Source organism: Mastacembelus armatus, chromosome 4 (genome assembly GCF_900324485.2).
Source record: "Mastacembelus armatus chromosome 4, fMasArm1.2, whole genome shotgun sequence".
Taxonomy (NCBI): Eukaryota; Metazoa; Chordata; class Actinopteri; order Synbranchiformes; family Mastacembelidae; genus Mastacembelus; species Mastacembelus armatus.
Genome location: NC_046636.1, coordinates 25,593,545 through 25,615,578, shown reverse-complemented (window position 1 = coordinate 25,615,578; position 22,034 = coordinate 25,593,545). Strand labels below are relative to the sequence as shown.

The 22,034-nt window shown below is 42.6% G+C and overlaps 2 protein-coding genes across 3 annotated transcripts; both read right to left on the bottom strand.

The window, feature by feature from the left end:
* Nucleotides 1–4,579: 4,579 nt before the first annotated feature.
* On the bottom strand, nucleotides 4,580–12,744 carry safb (scaffold attachment factor B). Its single transcript, XM_026304889.1, has 21 exons — nucleotides 12,451–12,744; nucleotides 12,100–12,196; nucleotides 11,197–11,261; nucleotides 10,854–11,057; nucleotides 10,717–10,776; nucleotides 10,583–10,622; nucleotides 9,366–9,792; nucleotides 8,972–9,015; nucleotides 8,776–8,885; nucleotides 8,498–8,647; nucleotides 8,054–8,142; nucleotides 7,744–7,793; nucleotides 7,560–7,639; nucleotides 7,321–7,463; nucleotides 6,949–7,048; nucleotides 6,638–6,834; nucleotides 6,318–6,495; nucleotides 6,059–6,141; nucleotides 5,897–5,955; nucleotides 5,671–5,725; nucleotides 4,580–5,550 (listed from the first exon to the last, which is right to left on the bottom strand). Exons 1-21 carry the CDS (start codon nucleotides 12,601–12,603, stop codon nucleotides 5,433–5,435), a joined length of 2,502 nt encoding a protein of 833 aa, XP_026160674.1. The 5' UTR covers nucleotides 12,604–12,744; the 3' UTR covers nucleotides 4,580–5,432.
* Nucleotides 12,745–12,753: 9 nt separating this feature from the next.
* malt2 (MALT paracaspase 2) lies at nucleotides 12,754–21,402 on the bottom strand. 2 transcript variants are annotated; one of them, XM_026304891.1, is made up of 18 exons: nucleotides 21,159–21,224; nucleotides 20,266–20,277; nucleotides 19,771–19,944; nucleotides 19,251–19,417; nucleotides 18,635–18,765; nucleotides 18,343–18,499; nucleotides 18,059–18,246; nucleotides 17,535–17,631; nucleotides 17,185–17,235; nucleotides 16,669–16,761; nucleotides 16,347–16,550; nucleotides 15,867–16,044; nucleotides 15,706–15,780; nucleotides 15,431–15,558; nucleotides 14,949–15,098; nucleotides 14,711–14,868; nucleotides 13,972–14,109; nucleotides 12,754–13,724 (listed from the first exon to the last, which is right to left on the bottom strand). In XM_026304891.1, the coding sequence occupies exons 3-18, from the start codon at nucleotides 19,905–19,907 to the stop codon at nucleotides 13,308–13,310; spliced, it is 2,469 nt and encodes an 822-aa protein (XP_026160676.1). In that variant the 5' UTR covers nucleotides 19,908–19,944; nucleotides 20,266–20,277; nucleotides 21,159–21,224; the 3' UTR covers nucleotides 12,754–13,307. The 2 variants fall into 2 exon arrangements, with proteins under 2 accessions (XP_026160676.1, XP_026160675.1); XM_026304890.1 differs by lacking the exons at nucleotides 20,266–20,277; nucleotides 21,159–21,224 and adding an exon at nucleotides 21,231–21,402 and having other exon boundaries at nucleotides 19,771–19,941.
* Nucleotides 21,403–22,034: the final 632 nt, after the last annotated feature.

Here is a 22,034-nt window from a genome sequence, read left to right as displayed (position 1 = left end):
TTTTTATCTAGGCATCTAGTTTTTATCTTCTCTACACGTCCTGATGTTTCATCTCTACTGTTTGTCTGTCAAATCTCAGGTCCAGTGTACTCCTGGTTGTGTGCAATGTGGCAACATGTGTGGGCACAATAAATACAGAATATCTGGCGTCTGATTTCCTGAACAGGGGCCAAGGCCATGCTTGCACTGTTTTCATTGTCTCACTGACACAAATCACACTGTGTTCTTCTTTAACTGGATATTGCAGCCATCTTTCAATGCCATCACTGTCCAGACACATCAGGAGATGGAAAGACCTTCAAGATATTCTGCTGAGACAGAAAAACTTCCTGTGTCGTAAAGTTCAAATGGAGTTTAGATGTAAATGTAGTTAAGCGAAAGCTCCAGTTAGCTGACAGCACGCTTGATTTCAGCTCTACCCGCCCAGTAGGAAATCATTCAGGAGAGGGAAGAGATCCATGGGCTTTTCTGTGGAAGTTCAGCCTTTTCATGGGCCTTTTACTAAAAACACAGTGAACTTGAGGAGGAGACTCGTGTGTGTGTGTGTGTGTGTGTGTGTGTGTTTGTGTTTGTGTGTGTAAGGAAGGCAGCATTTTATTTGTCTGTTCAAGGGTGACATTAACTGTTTGTTTTATTCACTTGTGCGCCCCAGTTTAATGAGAAAACTAATGATGCGTGAGTTCTCTGTTTGTGTTTGTTAGGACGTAGTGGCTGTAGTTTGTATCCATCGTGCACAGTCTAGTGTGTGTTTCCCTTTTGCAAATTTCTCAATCCTCACATTCCAGTGAGTGAGTCAGCATCATTTGCAGAAATAAGCCGTGTTAAACTGTAGTTCTGTTGGAGGCGGCTTGTTAGAGTCAGAGTTTACAGGCTATCGAGTCTGAGGGAAATTTGAACAGAAAGTAATTATGCTTGTGTCAGTGTAGCCTGAGGTTCAAATACAGCACATTAGCTCTTGTCAGCTCAGAAGGATTTATTTCATGTTGACCTACAGTCACAATTTCATGCACAGGTATTACATAGGTGCTTTTGTGCATGTGTGTCAGGGGTTTGTGAGCAGACCAGAGGCCTGAATGGGTCCTATGTTGAGTCCAGGATGGTCATGCAAGTGCTCAGACTTGGGTCACTGTGTGTGCTGCCAGCATCAGTCTGGTCTGATTGACTTTCTCAACTCTGTGATGTCCCAACAGAGGTGAAAGAAGAGGTTTCATAAGCATTTGATTTCGACTGCTCCAGAAGATGCCAGTGCCTGGGTGGTGATGCTGAGAAGGACTGATACAACTACTGTCATCCTGTAAATGAGTAAAGTCATGAGTAAATGGGTTTATGAAGAAGTTTTGTTTTGTACTTTCGTGCAACCAGACAAAAATAACTCAAATTATTTTTGGGTCTAAAATGACACAGATATGACTCAGTGACAGGTTTTTTTTTAATCCTCCCTATTATCTCCCTGGATGACAGAAGCCTTACATTTGTTCCTTAACTCCTTTCTGGTCTCCTCATCAACATGGAGGCTACTCCCCAATCCTGGGATCATTAGCTCACAAGGTAAAAGGTAGATCCCAAAAGTTGGTGGTAGCCTTCACCCAAACACTTCAGATACAACATACCAATAAATATTATTCAAGAAGATCACAAACTAGTTATGTTCCTATCTAGCCTTCCTTCACAAGTTCACTGTGCAGGGCCCAGTCTCTTCCTGTGGAGCAAACTGTTGCTCTGAGCGTCACTTCTGTTGAAACATAATAAAGATGTTATCTCAGCTTTGTTTGCCTCAGTGCTCCAGGGACACTCTTGGTGGATCCACCGGTGCTGGCCTTATGTCTGGTGCTTTTCAGACTGACATATATAAGAGCTTATGCACATGAACGTTCAATTTGAATGGAAACATGTAACAGAAACATTACGAACCTGCCTCAGCCGCTCTGCTGCGGCGTCTCATGTTCACGAGTGTCTCGTGTTCAGAGATGTGAACCAATAAGAGCAATAAAACGCTGCAGAGGATTCTGACTGGCAACCTGCTGTGTGAGACGTTAGCAGGACAGAGGTGTGGCTGTGGTGCCTGCTGTCGACTTCAAACTACCAGCTGCACGTTCACAGAAGGTCATGAGCTGAGAAACTTTATTTAAAAAGTAGGAAAACACAGAGTGCAGCTTGTAATAACATACAAGACTCAAATATCAGATTATAACTGATCTGTAGAGCCATTCTTTGATATGTGTGATCATTTAAAACCAAACAGACAATATTTCATCCAACTATTGAAACAGATCAGCACACAACACATTTCTTTAACTGGAGGTTACAAATCCTACTTAATGTCTAAAAGATATTTGCAGCTGCTAGTTTAAGCTTCTGTGCGATAAATACAGATACAGATGTGCAGATTAGAAAGAAGAAAGAAAGAGGAGAGAGACAACAGAGACACAAAGGTCACTTTAGTTAGACAGCTCCTCAGGACACACATCAGAGAAAACATTTATTTCTAAAGTCCAGGAATCTGGATAAATGATGTTGCACAGCACGAGAGTGGCACCGAGGATCAGCAGTGTGTGTGTGTGTGTGTGTGTGTGTGTGCATTCCTTTTACATTGACCTCAGTGTGAGTGTTTGAACTGGTGCTTGCATAGACATTTTTCTTCCTGTGTGTGTGTGTGTGTGTGTGTGTGTGTGTGTGTGTGTGTGTGTGTGTGTGTCTCAAGTGAGGGGTCCATGTATCTCTTTCCATAGTCGGTGTAAGTTGTTGGTGTAAGTTGTTCCTGTTACATCTGGTGAACTATTTTTAGTGGTGGATCAGTCACTCAGAGCAAGAAGAAGTAAGAGGTGGAACAGTCAAACAGGGACCTTGGTGGATATCCTAAATATATCTCCCAACATCATCTATCATCTCACCCACAAGTCAAGCCCTTGATGCCCCTGAACTTTATCTACAGTTTCTCCTTTTCCACTGTTCTGTCATTAAGGTCCACGAGGATGCCAAGAGACTGCATCGACCGCAGTGTTGAGTCCTCACAGTTTCTTGTTATACTGTGGTATTTTCTTCTTACAGTGATAATACATTTGCACCCACAGTCAATATTAGACATAACACTATAACAAAGAGAAACACAATCTTTTAGTCAATTTATGATTATATGTCACCCTCTACTGGACAAAATGAAAATGGCGGAGGGAAATCAAGGATTTTAGACTCAAGGTTTTCTGCAATGCTCAGCACGGTGGCTTAGTGGTTAGCACTATGGCCTCACAGCAAGAAGGTTCCTGGTTTGAAACCCATCAGGGGTCTTTCTGTGTGGAGTCTGCATGTTCTCCCTGTGCTTGTGTGGGTTTTCTCCAGGTACTCTGGTTTCCTCCCACAGTCCAAAAACATGTATGTCAGGTTGATTGGTGACTCTAAATTGCCCATAGGAGTGAGTGTGAGTGTGTGAGGTTGTTTGTCTCTATGTGGCCCTGTGATGGACTGGGGACCTGTCCAGGGTGGACCCCTGCCTTTCACCCAAAGAGAGCTGGGATAGGCTTCAGCAGATCCCTGGGACCCTGCTTAAGGACTAAGGGGGTCTAGATGATGGATGGTTTTCTGCAATTATACATTTCAGCATTAGGGCTGGGGTAGAGAGATAGGTGGGCAAGGTGACACTGATGTTGGCAATTAGGGGGAAGTAACACGTGCAAGTTATGTAAATATATATAAATATCTGCTAAATGAATGCAAAAATGTGATTATGAAAAAGAGCAGAGAGTCAAAACACACCAGTGAACAGGAAGTTTTAAGTACTGAAATACTAAACATTGTACTAAACAATGATAAGCTCTTACATCCATTATAAACCATCATGTTAACATTTTGGACCTCGCTTGACTGAACAGTGTCTGAGAACAGGGTCCACATTTGGAGAGCTCAACATCCTCATTTGTGAACATGAAGGTTTCACTTTGATGCTTGAACTACTACGCACAGCCTGATGTCAGGTGCTCCCCCAGTCATACGCAGCATGTGTCACCGTTAATTAATGACACATGATCTGCATCATCTTGAAGGAGGAAGAACATGTGCTGAAAATGAGGAACTCCACTTCTAGAAAAGGAACTTGGAGCCAGTTATAGATAAGATTCACTGAAGTCAGAGTTCATTTCTCTTCTTCAGTGCTGAAGTAGGAGCTATATCTGGAATTTATTTGAATACCAACTCTGACTGTAGGTATACTCATGAGCTATGAGTTTGAAGTACAGGGGTCACAACTTGTTCCCACAAACAAAATAATTTCCTGTTAAAAATAAATGTGTGATATGTTTTCTATGAAACATCCTATTCTGAAATAAAAAATCTGACGTGAAATGCTGACATTTGCTAAAGTCACACTTATTCAGAAAGCTACTGTAAATGCAGTTCATCAATACGTATGTAATAGCAGTATCCAGATTGTACAGTACTGCACCAAAGCACAATGGAGGCTTTAAAACAAGGTTTCTTTTGACATAAAATAATTTTATCACGTTATTCACAACGTTCTCAAACCTCAACTGTGCTGTGTTGAAAATGTTTTGGCACTTTCAAATGAGGGAGCACTTGTATCATCGCATCACTTCAAAAAGATGAAAAATCTTTATTGTTGGACGTAATTTTACAAGTGAGCTTCACTGACATTGAAATAACTCAAATGAAGCTAAAGTGTACAGGACAAGGAAACAGAATATGGTGCTTCCATGCAAAAACTACAAACACATTAGTTACAGAAAATGAGAAAATGTAAGATGAAATTAAATTTAAATCACAGTTCTGTGCACACTTACACACTCTAGGGGTATTTATTGCCATTGTCCAAACACCACACGAATCATAATATACTGTATACAAAAAAAGCACCATTTAAAAAAAAAAAAAAAAAAAAAAAAAACAAGCATGGATGTACCATTTACTTTAAAAACCTTTACTTCAGCAGGGAAATTTTTAACAGCTATGTGTTTTAAAAAGAACATAACAAAGAAGCCTCAGCTCTGAGCAAATCAATTGCTACTCTTTCAACAACAATGGAAAATTTCCAAAATGCTTCCAGACACAAACCGGGATACAGCAACTAGACTGGTGAGGTTAGGTCCATCAACCCAGGTGTCTATAAAACATCTGAATTTACAAGAGAGCTCTGGTGACTCCTCACCACAGGCCACACTTGCATATACTGTACAATACATGCTTGTAAGAAGACAGTCGTGTTATACAAAAAAAAGGCGGGTAGGACTGAATGATAAATACAAGGCAGGAAGATCAGTACGTCACAAAAAAGGAGATGCAACCAGGGAGAAAAAAAAAAAGTAAACACATTGGAAAAAACATCTGATTTAAAAAAAAAAAAAAACTGTACAAAACCAAGAGTCACACCGTTCATGATATGACCTATTGAAACAGTCCTACTATTGTCTTCAGACAGATGTGCATCAGTAGCGTCGACCGAAAGCTCCACTCTGCAGCCCACCACCCTGCATGAGCTGGTTCTGTCTGTTGAGCGCTCCAGAGAGAGACTGAGATGTTCCTGTGTTCATGTAGCCTCCTCGGCTACAGTGAGAAAACAGAGACACGCAATGATCCACGCTGCTCAAACAACAACAGTGCTGCCTGCTCCTGTGAGCTTACGCTGCTCGTAAAGAAGATAATCGGCCGATAATCACGACTCACCCTGCCATTCCTCCACGTTGCATGTGGCTCTGGCCTGGGATAGCACCGTCCCGACCTGGGATTGAAAAGTCAAGTGTCAGACACACAGACCAAGAGCACAAACAGTTACAGCTCTGACACTTAAATCTGGGACACTTTAGTTTCAGGACCTGTTACACCAGTTCATCATTGCCTGCTACAGTGTCTGTGAAACTACTGTACCAAATGTTATCATAAGCATTCCTACCTTGCCATGCTCTGTCTCCTTCCATCTTCCGTCCAGAGTCCCAGTCACGGCCTCCTTCCCTGGAAAACAGAAAGCTTTACATTTTGGCATTTTTCAGGATAATGTAAGTGGTGGGTTCTGTTTGGAAGTTAATGTGTGGTTTAAAATGAGGTAGATGCTCACCTGGGATTCATGCGTTTGTCATAGCCTCCACTCCAGGAGTCTCGGCCGTCTCTGCCATGCCTGTCCGACCTGTCTGAGAAATGCTGTGAGAAGAGACGAGACATTTAAAGCTCATACCTTGCTCCTGTACAGTTGCTTTCAATTAATGACTCCTAACATTCATGTTGTTTTATTCTGCAAGAAATTTAGGCACCGCTGCCAAATGGCAACAGAGTGAGCATTTGTTTCCAAGTGCAGAGATGTGATCCTTGCCGCTTACCTGACCATCTCTGTCGGCACCTATGCCACGAGCGCCCTCCCGCCTGTCCATCATCATGTCGTCTTGATAACGGCTCCGGTCCCTGTGGTCAAAGTCCTGATAACGCTCCTGACGACCAAAGTCTGAACGGCCGTAACGGTCATCCATGGCCATGCGCTTATCAGGCCAATCATCTTTTCTGAAAAGATCAGGCAACAATATCCAAAGTGAAGTTCATCCACTGAGCTTCTCCGTATCCAGCTGATAAATACTTGCTCCTAGTAATAATGCTCAACCCACCACACTGGTGTGCATTACTACACTATAACATTTTTATTTACCTGCCATCTATGTCATATGGTCTTTTAAAGGGGCGTCGTTCTTGTTCATAGCGTAGTTGTTCTTGCTGCCGACGCAGCTCCTCACGCTCCCTGAGGATCCTTTCCTGCTCACGCCGCCTCTCGTATTCTATACGCAGCCTTTCACGCTCCAGGAACTGGCGCTCCATGCGGTCTTGATCAAGGCGCTGCTTCTCAGCCTGGAAATGATAAAATACCTTATGAGAAGTGCACCGCAGACAATGGACTTTTAAAAAAGATAAGGAAGAGAGGGAGAGAGAAAACACTGTCATGAATAAGTCTTTTCAATGTACCTCCAGCCAGTGTCTCTTCCGCATCAAGTGTTTCCTCTCCTCTTTCTCCCTGAACAGACGGATTCTCTCACGCTCCCGATCTGGGCGAATGTCACGGTCACTAAAAGCAGACAGCAAAGATTAATTTCTTTTCAGTGACCGACTAAAATCAACACCAGACCTCTCCAAAGCTTGCACTTTATTCAATAAGTAAATACTGATTCAACACAGACTCAGGTTGATTCAAACTCCATGTTTATTATACAGAAACAGATGGCAGTATTATATAACCGTATTTACAGTCATCTACAGAAAACAATTATTTGCCACCTGTAAAACAAAACGTTAAGTTAGTTAGAAGAGAAGGCTGAGATTAGTGTGCATGATCCTTACGTGAATCGGCGTCTCTCGACCTCTCTGATCTCCCTCTCTCGTTGTCTCTGCCTCTCTCTCTCTCTCTGCTCCTTGATCTGGTCAAACGACAGAATGTCTCTCTTCTCCTTACTGGGTGACTTGCGGTCCCGGCTCTTTGTGCTCTGGAAAGGCAAAAGAAGAGGGAAATAGTCAATGACACTATTTAGAATTAGAGGAAAAATAAAGTATAGAAGCTGTAATGATGCTAGTTTACTTACTCGTTCTCTGCTTTTGGTCTTGACGCTTATGACAGGCTCTCCTTTGGACTTATCCATAACCACAATCCTCTCATTTCGCCCTGAAGAAAGCAAACATGGTTTATTGATTGATTGTTTAGCAGAAACAAATAAGTAAATGCTTTAGAGAGAACCTTTTCAAGTATTAACTTGACACTTTTCTCACCTTTGCCATCTTTTCCTTCTCCCTCAGACTTCTCATCCTTTCCATCAGACCTAGAGAAAATGTCACAGTGTGAGCTCTATGAGAGTGGCATCTCAAAATTCACACAATTCAAGGACTGGGTTACTTTTCTCTGTATATTAAATATCTTAGCCACTGTTGAGAATTAAATAATTCAAAAGGTTTAACAGCTTTGGTTTTAGGTTACCACTGGGTCACGAGTGCTAAAAGTATAAGCACACTAAATAAAAACACTCAGTTAGTTTCATTATTGTTAAAAGACTTTAATCAGACATGTAGGAGCTTGTCTTACTTGGAGTCGGAGGAGTGTCTCCTGTCGTTGCCAGACTTTTTGGTTTCATTCTTCTCTGCTGGCTTTTTCCCTGCAGGCTCATTTTTAGCCTGCAAAGTTTCAACAGATACATGATTATTCAGAATAGCTCAACAAACAGATTCCAGCTCACAAAGATCACACCACACAATGAAAATAAAATCTCACACACAAAATATATACATATATATAAAAGAAAACACGGTAACTGATAATTGTGTCTTGTAATATCTGTTTAATACTTAAAAACTGGCCTCTCTTACGAATACATGCTATATGGTGATATATGTCAGTGTTTTCTTGGTGATTTTGTGAACAAAATTGGAAATGTGAATAAATCAAGTCACTTTATTTTTTACATTTCTGTCATCTAATCGAAGCACTGAACGCAGTATGATGATGTACAAATCTTCCTCCGCCTCTCACCCGCTCCACGGAGATCATCCTGCCATGCAGCTCAGTCCTGTGAAGGTGGCTGATACACTTGGTGGCTTCCTCTGTGGAGGACATGGTGACAAAGCCATAGCAGCGAGCTCCAGGGCTCTTGGCGTTGGTCACAACCTTAGCGCCAACAACCTGCAGGACAAAGAGGGAAGGCAAGGACAGTGGTGAGGACTTCAAAGACGTTATCAAGTTTGGATTAAATATACATGATTGCAGGCCTGGTGATAATGGCGAGGGACAGTTGTGAGGCACAGACTAACCTTGCCGTATTTACTAAAGAGGGTCTTCAGATCAGTCGCTCTGGTTGTGGAAGACAGACCACTGACCCACAGATTTCTGCTACTGCTTGGTGTAGCACCATTTCCAGCAGCTAAAAACATGCACGGAGCCAGTTAATAAGCATACAAGTTGAATGTTAAAGACCAGAACATGAAAGCAGCTCCTTCATACACTTACCTTTTTCATCTTTCGACTCAGTCTTACCATCTTTTTCCTCAGAGCTAGAGACAAAGAAAAAAGCCATTAACATACAGCACTGAGGACTGCTGGGATCTTTCCTGACACAGATGTATTTGCTCATATGTTTTATGGATTATTAAAAAGCTGTCCATTGTGTATCATAGTGCAGTGCTTTAATAATGAACAAATGAACCTGCACCCTATGACAATCCCAAGACGTTACTCATTAATGGGCAATAATGTGGAAAAGGTGAGTGTAAGGAATGACAAATGAAAACAGACAAATACACAGAACGTTTTTACCTCGAAAAGAGCATCCAAATTTTTCTAGCACAAAGGAGCCAATGCAACAGATAGCCATTTGGTTTCTAGTAGACAGAAAGCAACAAACCTCTTTCTCTGATCATCGCCCTCTACAGAAGAGGACTCTTTCACTGTCGAGGCTGAATCCGCAGCAGCTTTCTCTTCTGTCTTCTCATCCTCCTCACCCTTCTTAGACCCCATTTCTGAATCAACAGTTTCACCCACGGCGCCCTGTTCACTTATGCTAACAGCCTGCGAGCTTTTGTTTTCAGTATCAAATGTCTCTTCTGGGACATTCTGAGTCCCCTCAACCTCTTTGGTATCAGTCTCTACCACATCCCTGTCGCTCTCCACATCTCCAGGGTCGGCCTTGTCGGATTTGGCACCAGTGTCGGGCACACTGTTATCCCCTCCGGCGGTGGCAGCTTGCTCTTCTTCAGGGCTCGTCTCGTGGCTCTGGTGATGATCTTCGTTAAGCGGCTCAGATAAACAAGACCCGGCTACTTTGTCATTTTCTACGGATTTAACAGGAATAAAATGGCACAGAGTTTAATCACTTCTGAAACACAGCAATGGTTAACGAGGAACTGGCAAGGCCTGGATTAGGAACGTCATGACCACTGGCCTGTGCTCTTAGAACTATGAATTAAAACGATGAAGTAGACCCTAACGAGAGACTGGAAGAGAACCCAAAGGCAGGAGGTCCACCAAACAACTAGTGCGACTACCACTCTGGCTCATTTCTCCAGTCGAACCACTTCAACTGTGTTCACCTGATCCAAAGCAGACAGACTTCTGCGCTGATGAGAGCCACAAGATCAGCAGTCCAGACGAACACGCTAGCTGCAGTCCATCTTCGGTCAGTCTTTGACTTTTCCAGTGTCCATTCATATTGACCAGCACTTCAGCTCAAGTCCAGCAGATTCACATCCAACTGATTTCTGAGTCAGTGTCATTAAAAAGTCGTAGTAACTGATGAGCCTTGAAGGAGCTTTGCCTTGATCTTCATGTGGCAACCTAGAAACACTGCAATCACCTGCAACAACTCAAACCTCCCTGACCATGACATTAAATTGCTGTCAATGGGCCTCAAATTGCTAACCACTTTTTTTTTTTACTACTGGAAAAATACTGCTGGTAACAAGACCAACATTTAATACAGACATTACTAAGCTTGGTTAATCAATTTTCAGCACAAAGCCAACAATTTCCTTTGGGCTTCCAGTCTCTCTTCCTAAACAAAGTGTTTGCAATCCAAGCTCAACACTGTAAAAAGATGCCTCTATAAACCATTTTCTACAGTACCTGTTTCTTCTTTCACATCATCAGCTTCTGGATCCTGGTCCTAAAACCAAAACAATATGTATTTACCAAACTGTGACACATTCACAACAGCATTACAAGCTTCACATACAAGAAAATGATGAGTGAGAACGTACCATATTGACTGATGAGCACGTCATATAATCATCCTTATCTAACATGTCAGACTCGTCCATCTGCATAAAGTAAAGTAACATTTTAACTTGTGATATTAAAAGCTAAAATCGGTAGAGAGATTTGTAGACTCTCTCACCTCTAGACCTCTTCCCTCATCTTCTGACTCGAACGCCGCGTCAGGTTCATCATTCAACATTGCGTCTTCCTCTTCAAGAAAATTCTCAGTATCTTCCTCATCATCCTCAGCTGGTATGCCATTATCATTCTCTGTGTCATCTAAAACATTCATCTCAAGGATGTCCATTTCCTGCATGTTCTCATGGTCAAACCGAAGATCCTCCTGAGAAAGAAAAATAATAAATTTTATTTGTCTAATGTGCCTTTCTCACACTCAAGGCACTTTAATATTAGAAAATGCATTAAAAAACAACAACAACACCACCACCAGCTGCAGTTATTAAATCAGTCACATAACTCACATGGCCATCATGGGAATCCTCCTCGACGGTGCTGTCTTCTGGTTCATCATTCTCTTGCCTGGTATCTACAAAAAAATATATAAGATTAAGCCCAAGTCCTGAGCCACATGTTAAACAACAGTACAGCCTCCAAAATTATTAGTGCACTTGTAAATCACCTTCTCAAACTAAACTTGGCATTTTAAGACTCATAGAGGTCAAATTTGAGGGACGGTTATTGGCTAACACATGGCACAGACAATCATCTTACTGTCTACCATGTGCTGGACCCCATGCACACCTAAAACAACAGGCAGTGCCCTGAAACAAATCTCATTTTACCACATGAGGGTTTAATAAACCAAAAACTCAAGGCACAGATTTTTGGACTTAAATCAACTTCAGCGCCATCATCATTTAGGTAGACCTTTTCCATAGTCTCCATAGTTACAGTTCTCTCCTTTATGTAAAGTGTTCTTATTTAATGAAAAGCAAGCTTGAAATTAAACATATTTCCATTATTGCATGGTGAATAAAACACACAATAGTATAACACAAATGCAATTTCCCCCTTGTGGGACAAATAAGGGTTTTCTTATTTTAAAAACCTTTTGTTCTGAACACAAACTGTGGTTTCTGCTGCAGACTGGACGTGTGCACCAAACACTACACAGTGTGCTGTGTTTTATTTAAGAGATGTGGATGCACCAGGTCAGAGCAGGACGACAGTTGCTCCTTAACGCACAGTTGCGCGCACTGGCACGAATTACCACGAGACCAGGTGTCACGTGTTACCGGACAAGCGGAGGCCTCTTTGGCACAGTTTAATTTAAACCGAGGTGACCGTGGCACAGACCGTGTCCGGCCCGTGTCAGCTGTGAGGGGAGGATGGGGTGTCCACTAAGCTTCTTATGCACAATTTACCTTTAGCGGCCCGTTTGGGCGTAGAGCTCGCTTTCTTTGGTGCTGAATCCGGAACGACAATAATCCCGTCTGGATTTCCACCCTCTTCCTCGATAGCCTGTTTATAGAGAGCAGAGCACAACCAAAATCAAAACACTTCCGTCAGATAAACATGCATTAAATGCGTAACGAGCCACGAAAATTGCAGCATTTGACGTTAGCTAACAGCTAGCGGTAATTAGCTTAGCATTAGCTTAGCAACGCTAACGTTAGCGCACAGGCCAAATGAAGAGATTTTAATGAACTACCGTAACATTAACGTTTATAACGAGGAACTTAGTCGGTCGGTGTAAGGACGGCGGTGAAAAATACCTTTCTCAGGCGCTCCGACAGGACACTCTTGACGCCAGTGGTGTCCAGGTTCCGTTTCTTCAGCTCGGCCTTCAGATCGATGACTCTCAGCTCCGACAGTTTGCGAACTTCTGCGCCTTCGGGAATCCCCGCGTCCACCGAAGGATCAGCCATTGTTTCCTCCCGGAAAATATCTTCACCTTGAAATTGTGTTTTATGCGCCTTATTTGCCGACGCCGCGAGTCTGAGAGACTGGGTCCCAGAAATAACGTTACTGCAAAATGGAGGCCGCGTTGAGCCGGTGATGTCAGTGCGCATGCGCAGTGGAGTCCCAGTGCAGGGACAGGTTTTTATTTCTGAATATTTTTGACAGAAATTACAGATAATTTCAAGAGAAGTGACAAGAAACACGCACATTCAATCATGGCAAGGCAGGATTTTATACATGGATTAAAACAAAACAAAACACTGCTATTCATCTACTAGCTATTTCTTCCCATTTACAAACACATCAAATTTGATCTGTAGTGTGGTTGCGTTTACAAGGCATTGTAATAGATAGATAGATACTTTATCCATCCCCCATGGGGGAAATTCAGAGTTAATGTATGAATATCTTGCAAAAATGTTTATAGAACATTAGAAAAACTAACAGCCCTGTGATGGACTGGTGACTGGTCAGCGAGCTGGGATAGGCTCCAGCAAATCCCTGTGACCCTTAGGAGAAATAAGCGTGTATAGATAATGGCTAAACAGACCACATACAATGACCTAATACCTGGGTCAGGTTATTTAAATGGTAAAATCCTGCATCTCTTTTCGTGTTTATGTGCTGCTGATTTTTTAGTGTGCTAAGGGCACATCTGTTTTCATAATGCCTAATAAGAGTGAAAATTGTACATGTCACTAAATTTATAGTTTGTGTCATTAACTTGGCTGTGAGGCAAGCTTTTGCTGGCAACCAGAGGTTTAGGGGCATCAAACATTTCAGGACTGTCATTCTCCTCCGGGACATTGGCTTTCCTGGATGACGTCGGAGCGTCAGTCGTGGAAGATTGTCTGCCAGTGTGTGAATAATATGACCATGTATTTGAGGTTGAACTAACAGAGGTGAAGGAGCACTCGGGAACCTTCAAGGATTCAAGGTTTAAGGAGCAGGCACGAGACGGTCGTGGGTCATGCAGGTTGAGTTTGGAGACCAATGGTTTTCCAACTGTTACTGGTTTTCTTTCCTCTACTTCTTCATCCATGTTGGAATATGTGTATTGAAGACAAACTGTGAACGTGAGCTCCGTCTATAAACACAGTGGGGAGGAAAAAGTGTTTTTTTTAGTTTTAAAGAAAAAGATTAAAAACCAAAATGTTGAAAATACAATATTAAATCAGTGCAACATACTTAAATTGTACTCTTAATCATATGAAGTAGACTTTATTTTTTCAACATAAACTGTAGTAAAATACTTATATGAGTGGTTTAAGCTTTAGTACTGGTAAGATGTCTTCAGAAATAGGAGAACTAATGATGAAAAAGCAGCTTCTGACCTTGAGTCTCTGCAGGCTGCAGATGCGTGTGTAAAGACTGGGCACCTCTGGTGAAGGTAGATTTTCCTTGATTAATAATAAACTGCCTGCTTCGATCAGAGTCTCCTGGTTACTCTTCTTCAGATCAATGTCCACATCCTGTCAAAAAAAACAGGACACACTAAAGCCAGTGCAGTACTTAAATTTGATTTTTTAATTTTACTCAACCAGTTCATTAAAATGTAGTACAGGGGTGTCAACCCAGTTTTCTCAAAGGCCACAAGCAGGACGCTTGTTTCCCTGCTATCCCTGCCCGGCAAACTGCTGAATACCTGGATCAGGTTGTTCAGCCAGTCAGAAGCTGGAAGGTCCTCTGTCTCCCCCACTTCCACCCACCTACATGTGAGGTATTATCTTCCAGCTTCTGATTAGCTGAACACATGATCCAGGTAATCAGCAGTGGGTAGGGCAGGGATAGTTGAAAAACAAGCAGGACTTGTTTTCACCCTGTGATGGACTGGTGACCTGTCCAGGGTGTACCCCTGCCTTCCACCCAACAGAGAGCTGGGATAGGCTCCAGCAGGTCCCTGGGTATAGAAAATGGATGGATGGATGGATGGACTTGTTTTCAGGACTGTGTTAGACACCCCTGATGTAGTGTGTTGTGAAACCCTGGAGAATTCCTGGTCACAAGCAGCCAGAACAAATCTAGTGCTTATTCAAAGTCTCAAATCGACATGAATAACATCATCTGACAAACCTGAGGGAAGTCGGTAAGCTGAGCAGAGCATGAAATAATTTCTTTGGGCTTGTCAAGTATCCGAGTGTAGATGACCATGACGTTGGAGAACTCTGCAGCAAACCCGAGCTGAACTGTCACCCCACAGTCAAACTGAAGGTAACTGCTCTTAGGTAGGACTATGAAGAAAACCATTTGTGTTAGGTTTACTTGACAATGACAATAATTTTAGTTTATTTCTTTGAAAAGAGCAGCCTACCATGAGCAACGGCCCACTGCAGGTTCCGGGCTGAATAGGACGCAGAACATTCAGAGGTCTGTATCTGGTCGGTGAGGGAACGGCGTTCGGACAGATTACTGCGCAGCTCCAGAGCCTGCCTCCCTCGCGTTATTTCACAACGACCCATGTCTGGTAACAGTATAGAGCTTTAGGCTAAAATGCGGGCTAATTAAAGCTGTTAAAGAGTAATTAAACACTCAATGAAGGTCTTCATCTGTCACTAATTCTTTTTTTCCCATGGTGATTTAGTACAAAATTGATCCCTACTCTAGGTTGGCACATTGTCCCATCCTGGAACGCCAACATTAGACGGAGACTCAATGAGAAAACAGTCAAACAGTCTGAAATGTTTGTCTAATTGAAGAAAATGTTTTCGCTACATTTGTGCACTTACTGGCCAGTTGGTTAAATCTGTTGAGGGACATAGATGGAGATCTCATGTTTGACACTGCTCTACATACCTTCAGCCACTCTGTCCAGCATCACTGTGACCTTTTCATCTTCACAAACTCGCCTTTTGAGGAAGCTTATGAAGATGCCGTTGGACACGTCTTCCCTCTTCACTTCGTACGCTTCTGCATCTGCACATCTAAACATCCCCAATACACAAGGGACTTTGTATTTAAGTCAGAAGACTATTGCGTAATTCAGACTATGAATTAAATATATTTCTCAAAGACAACATCTGACGTCAATGTAGCGTGAATAGTGATGTGTGAAAGGATCTGCAACTTACGTGGCATAACCAAACACTATATTCGCTGTCACCTTCAGCAGTCCTGTTTGCACAATGACATCATCATTCGGGTTTCTATAAAAGAAAACAGATGGTTTAAGCTTAACATGAGATAAAAAAAGCTACTGTGACGATTCATTCATTCAAATAAACATTTATACCTTTTGCGACACATGTCAAGAAGGAATACGTTGAGCCCAGTCTTTTTCTCCTGCATCCTGGTAAGTATATTCTGCACACACAAACAGTGCTCTGACGTGTAGGAGGCCGGTGCGTCGATGGGAACCATGAAACTGTTGCCGTAGTTCTCATAACCATGGCCAGCAAAGTATAGTAACCCTGAGGAAAGAAGGTCCAAGAACTGCTATCAAATTTGATCAGCTGTGTCAGAGCGTCTAAAAAAAACTGTCAAGTTCTGAAAAACAGGCACAGATGATTTATCAGTTTACTTCTGTTAAAAATATCTTAAATAAGCTTTTAGTTCTTTTTATTTTATTTTCTTTAAAAAAGCTTTTTGTCAAGAAACTCATGCTACTGCTACAGTCAATTAAATGTATTTTTATGTAGGCACAGAGAGACGTTTACATGCTGTGTAACAGTCATTAAACATGGACTCTGGTACAGGTGGACAAGAAACAAACCGTAGACTCCCTTGTCAAGCAGCATGAGGAACTCAGTAACAGCACTGTGCATCTCCTGCCAGTTGAGGTCGAGCAGGGTAACCACCTTGAAGTCCATTTGTCTAAGAAGGTTGGTCAGCTCATGCACATCAGCAATGGGTGCACACAGCTGGGTGTGGTAAATGTAGTTCATGTTGCCAATCAAGAGAGCAACTTTGTCTGTTGCTGTGGGGGGGAAGATAGCACACTAACCTATTAAATTACGTAATGCATCAATTAACAGTGTATATTGTGGCTTACAGACACTTCATTGTGACTACAGTACTTGTTTGGCATGACCTACCATAGAAAAGCTTCCCTGACGGTGACTGATTGGCCGTCTCTTCTAGTGGATGTTTTCCTGGTCTGTGGGTTGACCTGTGGACTTTCTGTGAGTCTGGAAACACCAATATTAAAGGAGAAATTTTAAAAAGTGTCCCATCTTGTTTGGTCTTACAGTAGATTGTTTATTGTTGCATAGAGAACATGTTACTTTCTCTTTTCATCAGACTGGAAAAACCAACCTGACCACATTGGCCAAGCAATAAGGTTGTGAACACACACACACACACACACACACACACACACACACACACACACACACACACACACACACACACACACACACACACACACACACACACACACAAAACCCACTTTTACCAAACCTGAGCAAAAACAGGAATGAAAAGGTGACGAAATGTTTCACAAGACGACAGAGGAACTAAATATTACTCTACTGCTCTATAATTACTTCCTTTATTCCTACCTACAGTATATATCGTTTAGTCTACATCTTTTAGCAGAAAATAAATCATACCTAAGCCACGATCAACTTCTACCCAGGATGCATCAGTGATGGAACTGGGGCCTGCATAAAAGTGAAAAGCATTAGAACAGCAGTGTGGAGTTTAATAAGACTTTAGACAGTAGATGGCATATTTCAATGCTGGTGGGTGTACATGTATTACTATAACATCAGCGAACATCTGGACATGCGCTTCACTACTTGTATATGCTGAAGATGAGCAAACCTAAAATAGCAGCTTCATGTTACAGGTGGCAGTGGGAATATTGTGATAACAGGTTTTACAGGCTTTTCTTAAGTCCAGAAATACAAGCAAACAGCTCCCTATATAGAAAATAGTCGTCTGTGTGTCTGAGTCTCACCAATAGTGACCGTTGCTGTGTCACTCCAAGCCTCATGATATAAATTGAACACCTTACATCTGTACTGTCCTCTCTGCGCTGTGGTCACAAATGGGATCTACAGTGTAAACAAGACACAATATCAATTGCACAGATCATACTGATACAGAGACCACAATAGTTATCAATTGAGTTTTGAATAAAAAGTCTGAACACTTGTTTGACCTAATCTACAATAATGTGACAACGTAGAAACACAGGTGATAATCTGGTCACCCAGCAACCAAATTAGACTATGACATTTTAAAATTTGGTTCCAATAGAAGGACAAACTAACATCAAATTAGTTCAACCATCTTTAACACGCGGCAAACATCTGCAAATGGTTTTTAAAATATGGATTAAAGCTATGACTTCACCAGGACGCAGGAAGCTCCACCTCCCCTGGTCACCATTTTAAACGTAAAATAAGACATTTAGTTTGTTTTTCATTGTTGTTCTACATGGCAGGAAAACAGTTGATAGCAGACTGAGAACACATTTACCCTGAGGGAAGATGTCTTATGTTGTGGCATTGGTACCGTGTTGTGGTACCACACATACTGGGCAGGAGGGTTGGCCTCTGCTTTGCATTCCAGCAGCAGAGTGTTGCCCTCAGATACTGACTGGGACTGGGGTTGGTGGATGATACGCAGTCCACTCAGTGAGCCAGGAAACAGAGTGCTGCTGCAGCCTGAGATGACAAGATTGACTAGAACATTACACCACGCTCCACTGATGAGATAAAACAAGGCAAGCAGAGACAAGAGAAGGGTTAGAGGGGTGGTACCTGGACTGGAACCTGCAGAGTGAACTACTTGAATCTGAGCCCACTGAGAGAAAACACAGTTTTCTCCATGGTTGACCCTACAGATGTAGTGACCCTGGTGCACTGACGCCAAAGGACACAGAACCAGTTCTGGAGAATTCCCCATTTCATTCAAAATCTGAAACAAGAAAATAACTGTATAACTGACAGTCCACACAACATGTAGTCTACTGAACAATCCAAATAACTCAGCATTGGACATCAAATCTTTTTTTTACTTTTTAATGACATAATGAAAAGATGTTAAACTGACCTCCTCTTTGCCTCTGAACCACTGGTAGCTGAGTCCAGAGGGACCAGCGGCTCTGCAGGTCAATACCACCCTTCCTCCCACTGTGGCCTGCTGGGACTGCGGCTGCACTGTGATCCGAATCATCTCTGACGCTGCCAAACACACACACGCATCATAAACAAACACGTGGAGAACAACAAGGAGAAAGACTCAGAGCATCAGGGCAGTGGGTTAGTTTCCACAGGCAGTGACTTGTAAAAAGATCTGGAGAATAAACTAGTGACTAATCATATTTTTCCTAATGTTGTTTACAACAAAGAAATAATGCAAAACACCAAGAGGAAGCTGTGAAAGTGAAACGAATCTACTTCTCTGGCCCATTTGAAGAAGAAGAAGAAGAAAACTGACACATATAAAATCTTCCTGGTCCTGTTACTGGCTTATCTTTGTGATTTACTTATAAATACATGTAATGCAACAGAGGAATTATTAACTAATGTAATTAGTCTAATCTATTGCTATTGTAAGTATGTTTGCTGATGTAACAACTCTTGTTCTACAGATACAATAAGCATTTTTACAACTTCAAACAGCAGAAGTGATGGATGAGATCAAAAGCTAAAAGACAAAAATATACCTGTGGTGGTGAGGAACTGCACGGCTTCCTGGTGGTCTATCTTCATCAGGCAGTGGAGCAGGAAGTCCAGGGAGCAGGAGCGATCAGCCAGGCGAGCCAAGAGGGTGCGTCCTGGGCTACCTGCAGCGCTCAGCACCTGGATTGAGCAGCTGGTCAGCTCACTTTCACTGCAGAGAAGAAAATGAATGAGCAGAGGTAGTTGAGGTGATAAAGAGTCCTAGGAACCAAAAAATACTGCAACCCATGTTCCTGGAGGGCCAACTATCCCTGATGACCTGGATCAAACGTGTTCTGTCAATCAGAAGCTGGAAGATACCATCTCAGGTGAGGGTGGAGTAGGGGAAGGCAAAGTAAATTGGTATGTTCCACCTTCTAATTGACTGAACCAACCTGATCCAGGTAATCAGCAGTGGGTAGGGCACCCCCTGATGGATAACATATACATGACTTATTGAAAAAATTTAAATTCTTTATTGAACAATGTGCAGAGCTCCTTTATGAGATGCTTTCAAGGTCTCACCTGCAGCGGAACTTTGGCTGCTCCGACACCGCCCCGGCCAGCTGCCTCCATCCGCAGGTGGAGTTGTCCAGCATCTTTGACAACCTGTTCAGGACGTGTTCGCTCAGAGTACCGATGCTCACGGTGCCCTCCTCCATCTTCCCCTGTGCCACCACTTACAAATCCAGAGACCTGGTGGAGGAACAGGGACATTACACTGACACTTGATGCGCCAAATCTGCCCCCCCGTGGACCCCTCTCCTTCACCTGTCGGTCAGTGGAGTCATTTCCGGATGTGACTGACAGTGATAACCTACTACAGCGGTTTGACTGTTGAATCAAGCCTCCACATATTCGCCTACGCGCTCGAGCGCAACATGTGAACAGCGGTTCGGGTTTTCCCGTCGTGAGCGTTATGGAAATCCTCCTAAAACTTTCCCACACACGGCAGAAGATCCTCTCTGAAGGAAACTATCAGCGTGATTCAGATCAGACTAAACACCTCGGAGTCCGCTGAGACCTGCGCCGCCGGTGTCGTGCCAAAGTAGTTATCCCCGACAAGAATTGTATCCCGTGCCGCGGGAGCGCGCATTCATTCAGAGTGAAGGTGGACCTGGGTTGTTAGGCTTGAATTTTAGCTAAGCTAACGAAAAAACAGTAACACTTGGATTCTTTAGTCATCGTATTGAATATAGTTCTTTTTCTGCACGATGTTTCTAATGTGTCTTTTAATTTGTTTATCTTTCTGTCGAAAGTTATTCTAGCCATTGTCAGCGTTATGTCAGGCTGTAGCCTATTTTACGTGTTTGTCGAGCTTCTCCAATGCATTGAGATTGTGAGGTCACTGTTTGGAAGCTACATTCAAACACGTTATGATCTGATCTTTCTTTCAATACAATATACTGAATCAAATAGCCTGCACATTAAACAGCTACAATAAAATCGAGTTCGACAGGAAGTGTAAACAAGCCTACAATAAACACATCACATTGTCAACAACAATTGTTTGTATAACCGACTTTTAATTGCAAAATAAATTGAGGTCTAGTTTTGGATACTGTTATGAATTACTCTGAATGATCACAGCGATCATGTTATTGCATAATATGACGTTACAGGGGGATACAAATTATTTCAGATGCAGTTTCCCACCTGAAATAAATTGTATCCCCCCCCTCCATGATGTCAAATGATACTCTAAACATCCTGAATGTTATTCTTTACACATTTCTGATCATGCTACATAATACTGGAGACTTTGGACAACTTTCCTTCACTATGGCTAAAGTTACAGGGGGATACAAATTATTTCAAGCCTAACAACCCAGGTCCACCTTCACTCTGAATGAATGCGCGCTCCCGCGGCACGGGATACAATTCCTGTCGGGGATAACTACTTTGGCACGACACCGGCACTTGTCGCTTCCGCCATGAACATATGCGGCTTTTTACCAAAGTGGCTCAGAAAACTTTGGACTTACCGAGTCCACCGGGACGGCGATCAAATCCAGCTCGTGGAGAAACAGGAACCGAGTGCGCCTTTTACGTAAAGAGATGTCTGATGCGTTTTTCATCCGATCACCTTTCCAGTCTTACATGATTTTGTTCCCCTAAACGTTTGCTTCTCATTTCGGTTCCTCATTTCTGCTGCTGTCACCCGGTTGGCCCGGTTATTTGCATGAAGCGTTGCCAAGGCAACGTCATTTATTAAAGCCATAAAAAAGTCTTTCAGCACTGTGCCTTAGTGGTTAGCCCTCTTGCCTCACAGCAAGAAGGTTGCTGGTTTGAAACCCATCAGGGGCCTTTCTGTGTGGAGTCTGCATGTTCTCCCTGTGCTTGTGTGGGTTTTCTCCAGGTACTCTGGTTTCCTCCCACAGTCCAAAAACATGTATGTCAGGTTGATTGGTGACTCTAAATTGCCCATAGGAGTGAGTGTGAGTGTGTGAGGTTGTTGGTCTCTATGTGGCCCTGTGATGGACTGGGGACCTGTCCAGGGTGGACCCCTGCCTTTCACCCAAAGAGAGCTGGGATAGGCTCCAGCAGGTCCCTGGGACCCTGGTTAGGACTAGGGGTCTAGATGGATGATAAACTACACTGCTTAGTATTTTGGTAGCTTTAAAAATGTTATTGCATACATTTAATAAGTGTTAATAAACTGGTATCCCCACACTGATAGTCACAGTGTCAGTGAGTTGTAGAAACACATGATGACATACATGGATGGAAGTGAGTCTTTATAACCTGGCAACCCAAATGCTGCTCCATGACTTAAGACTAATCTTTAG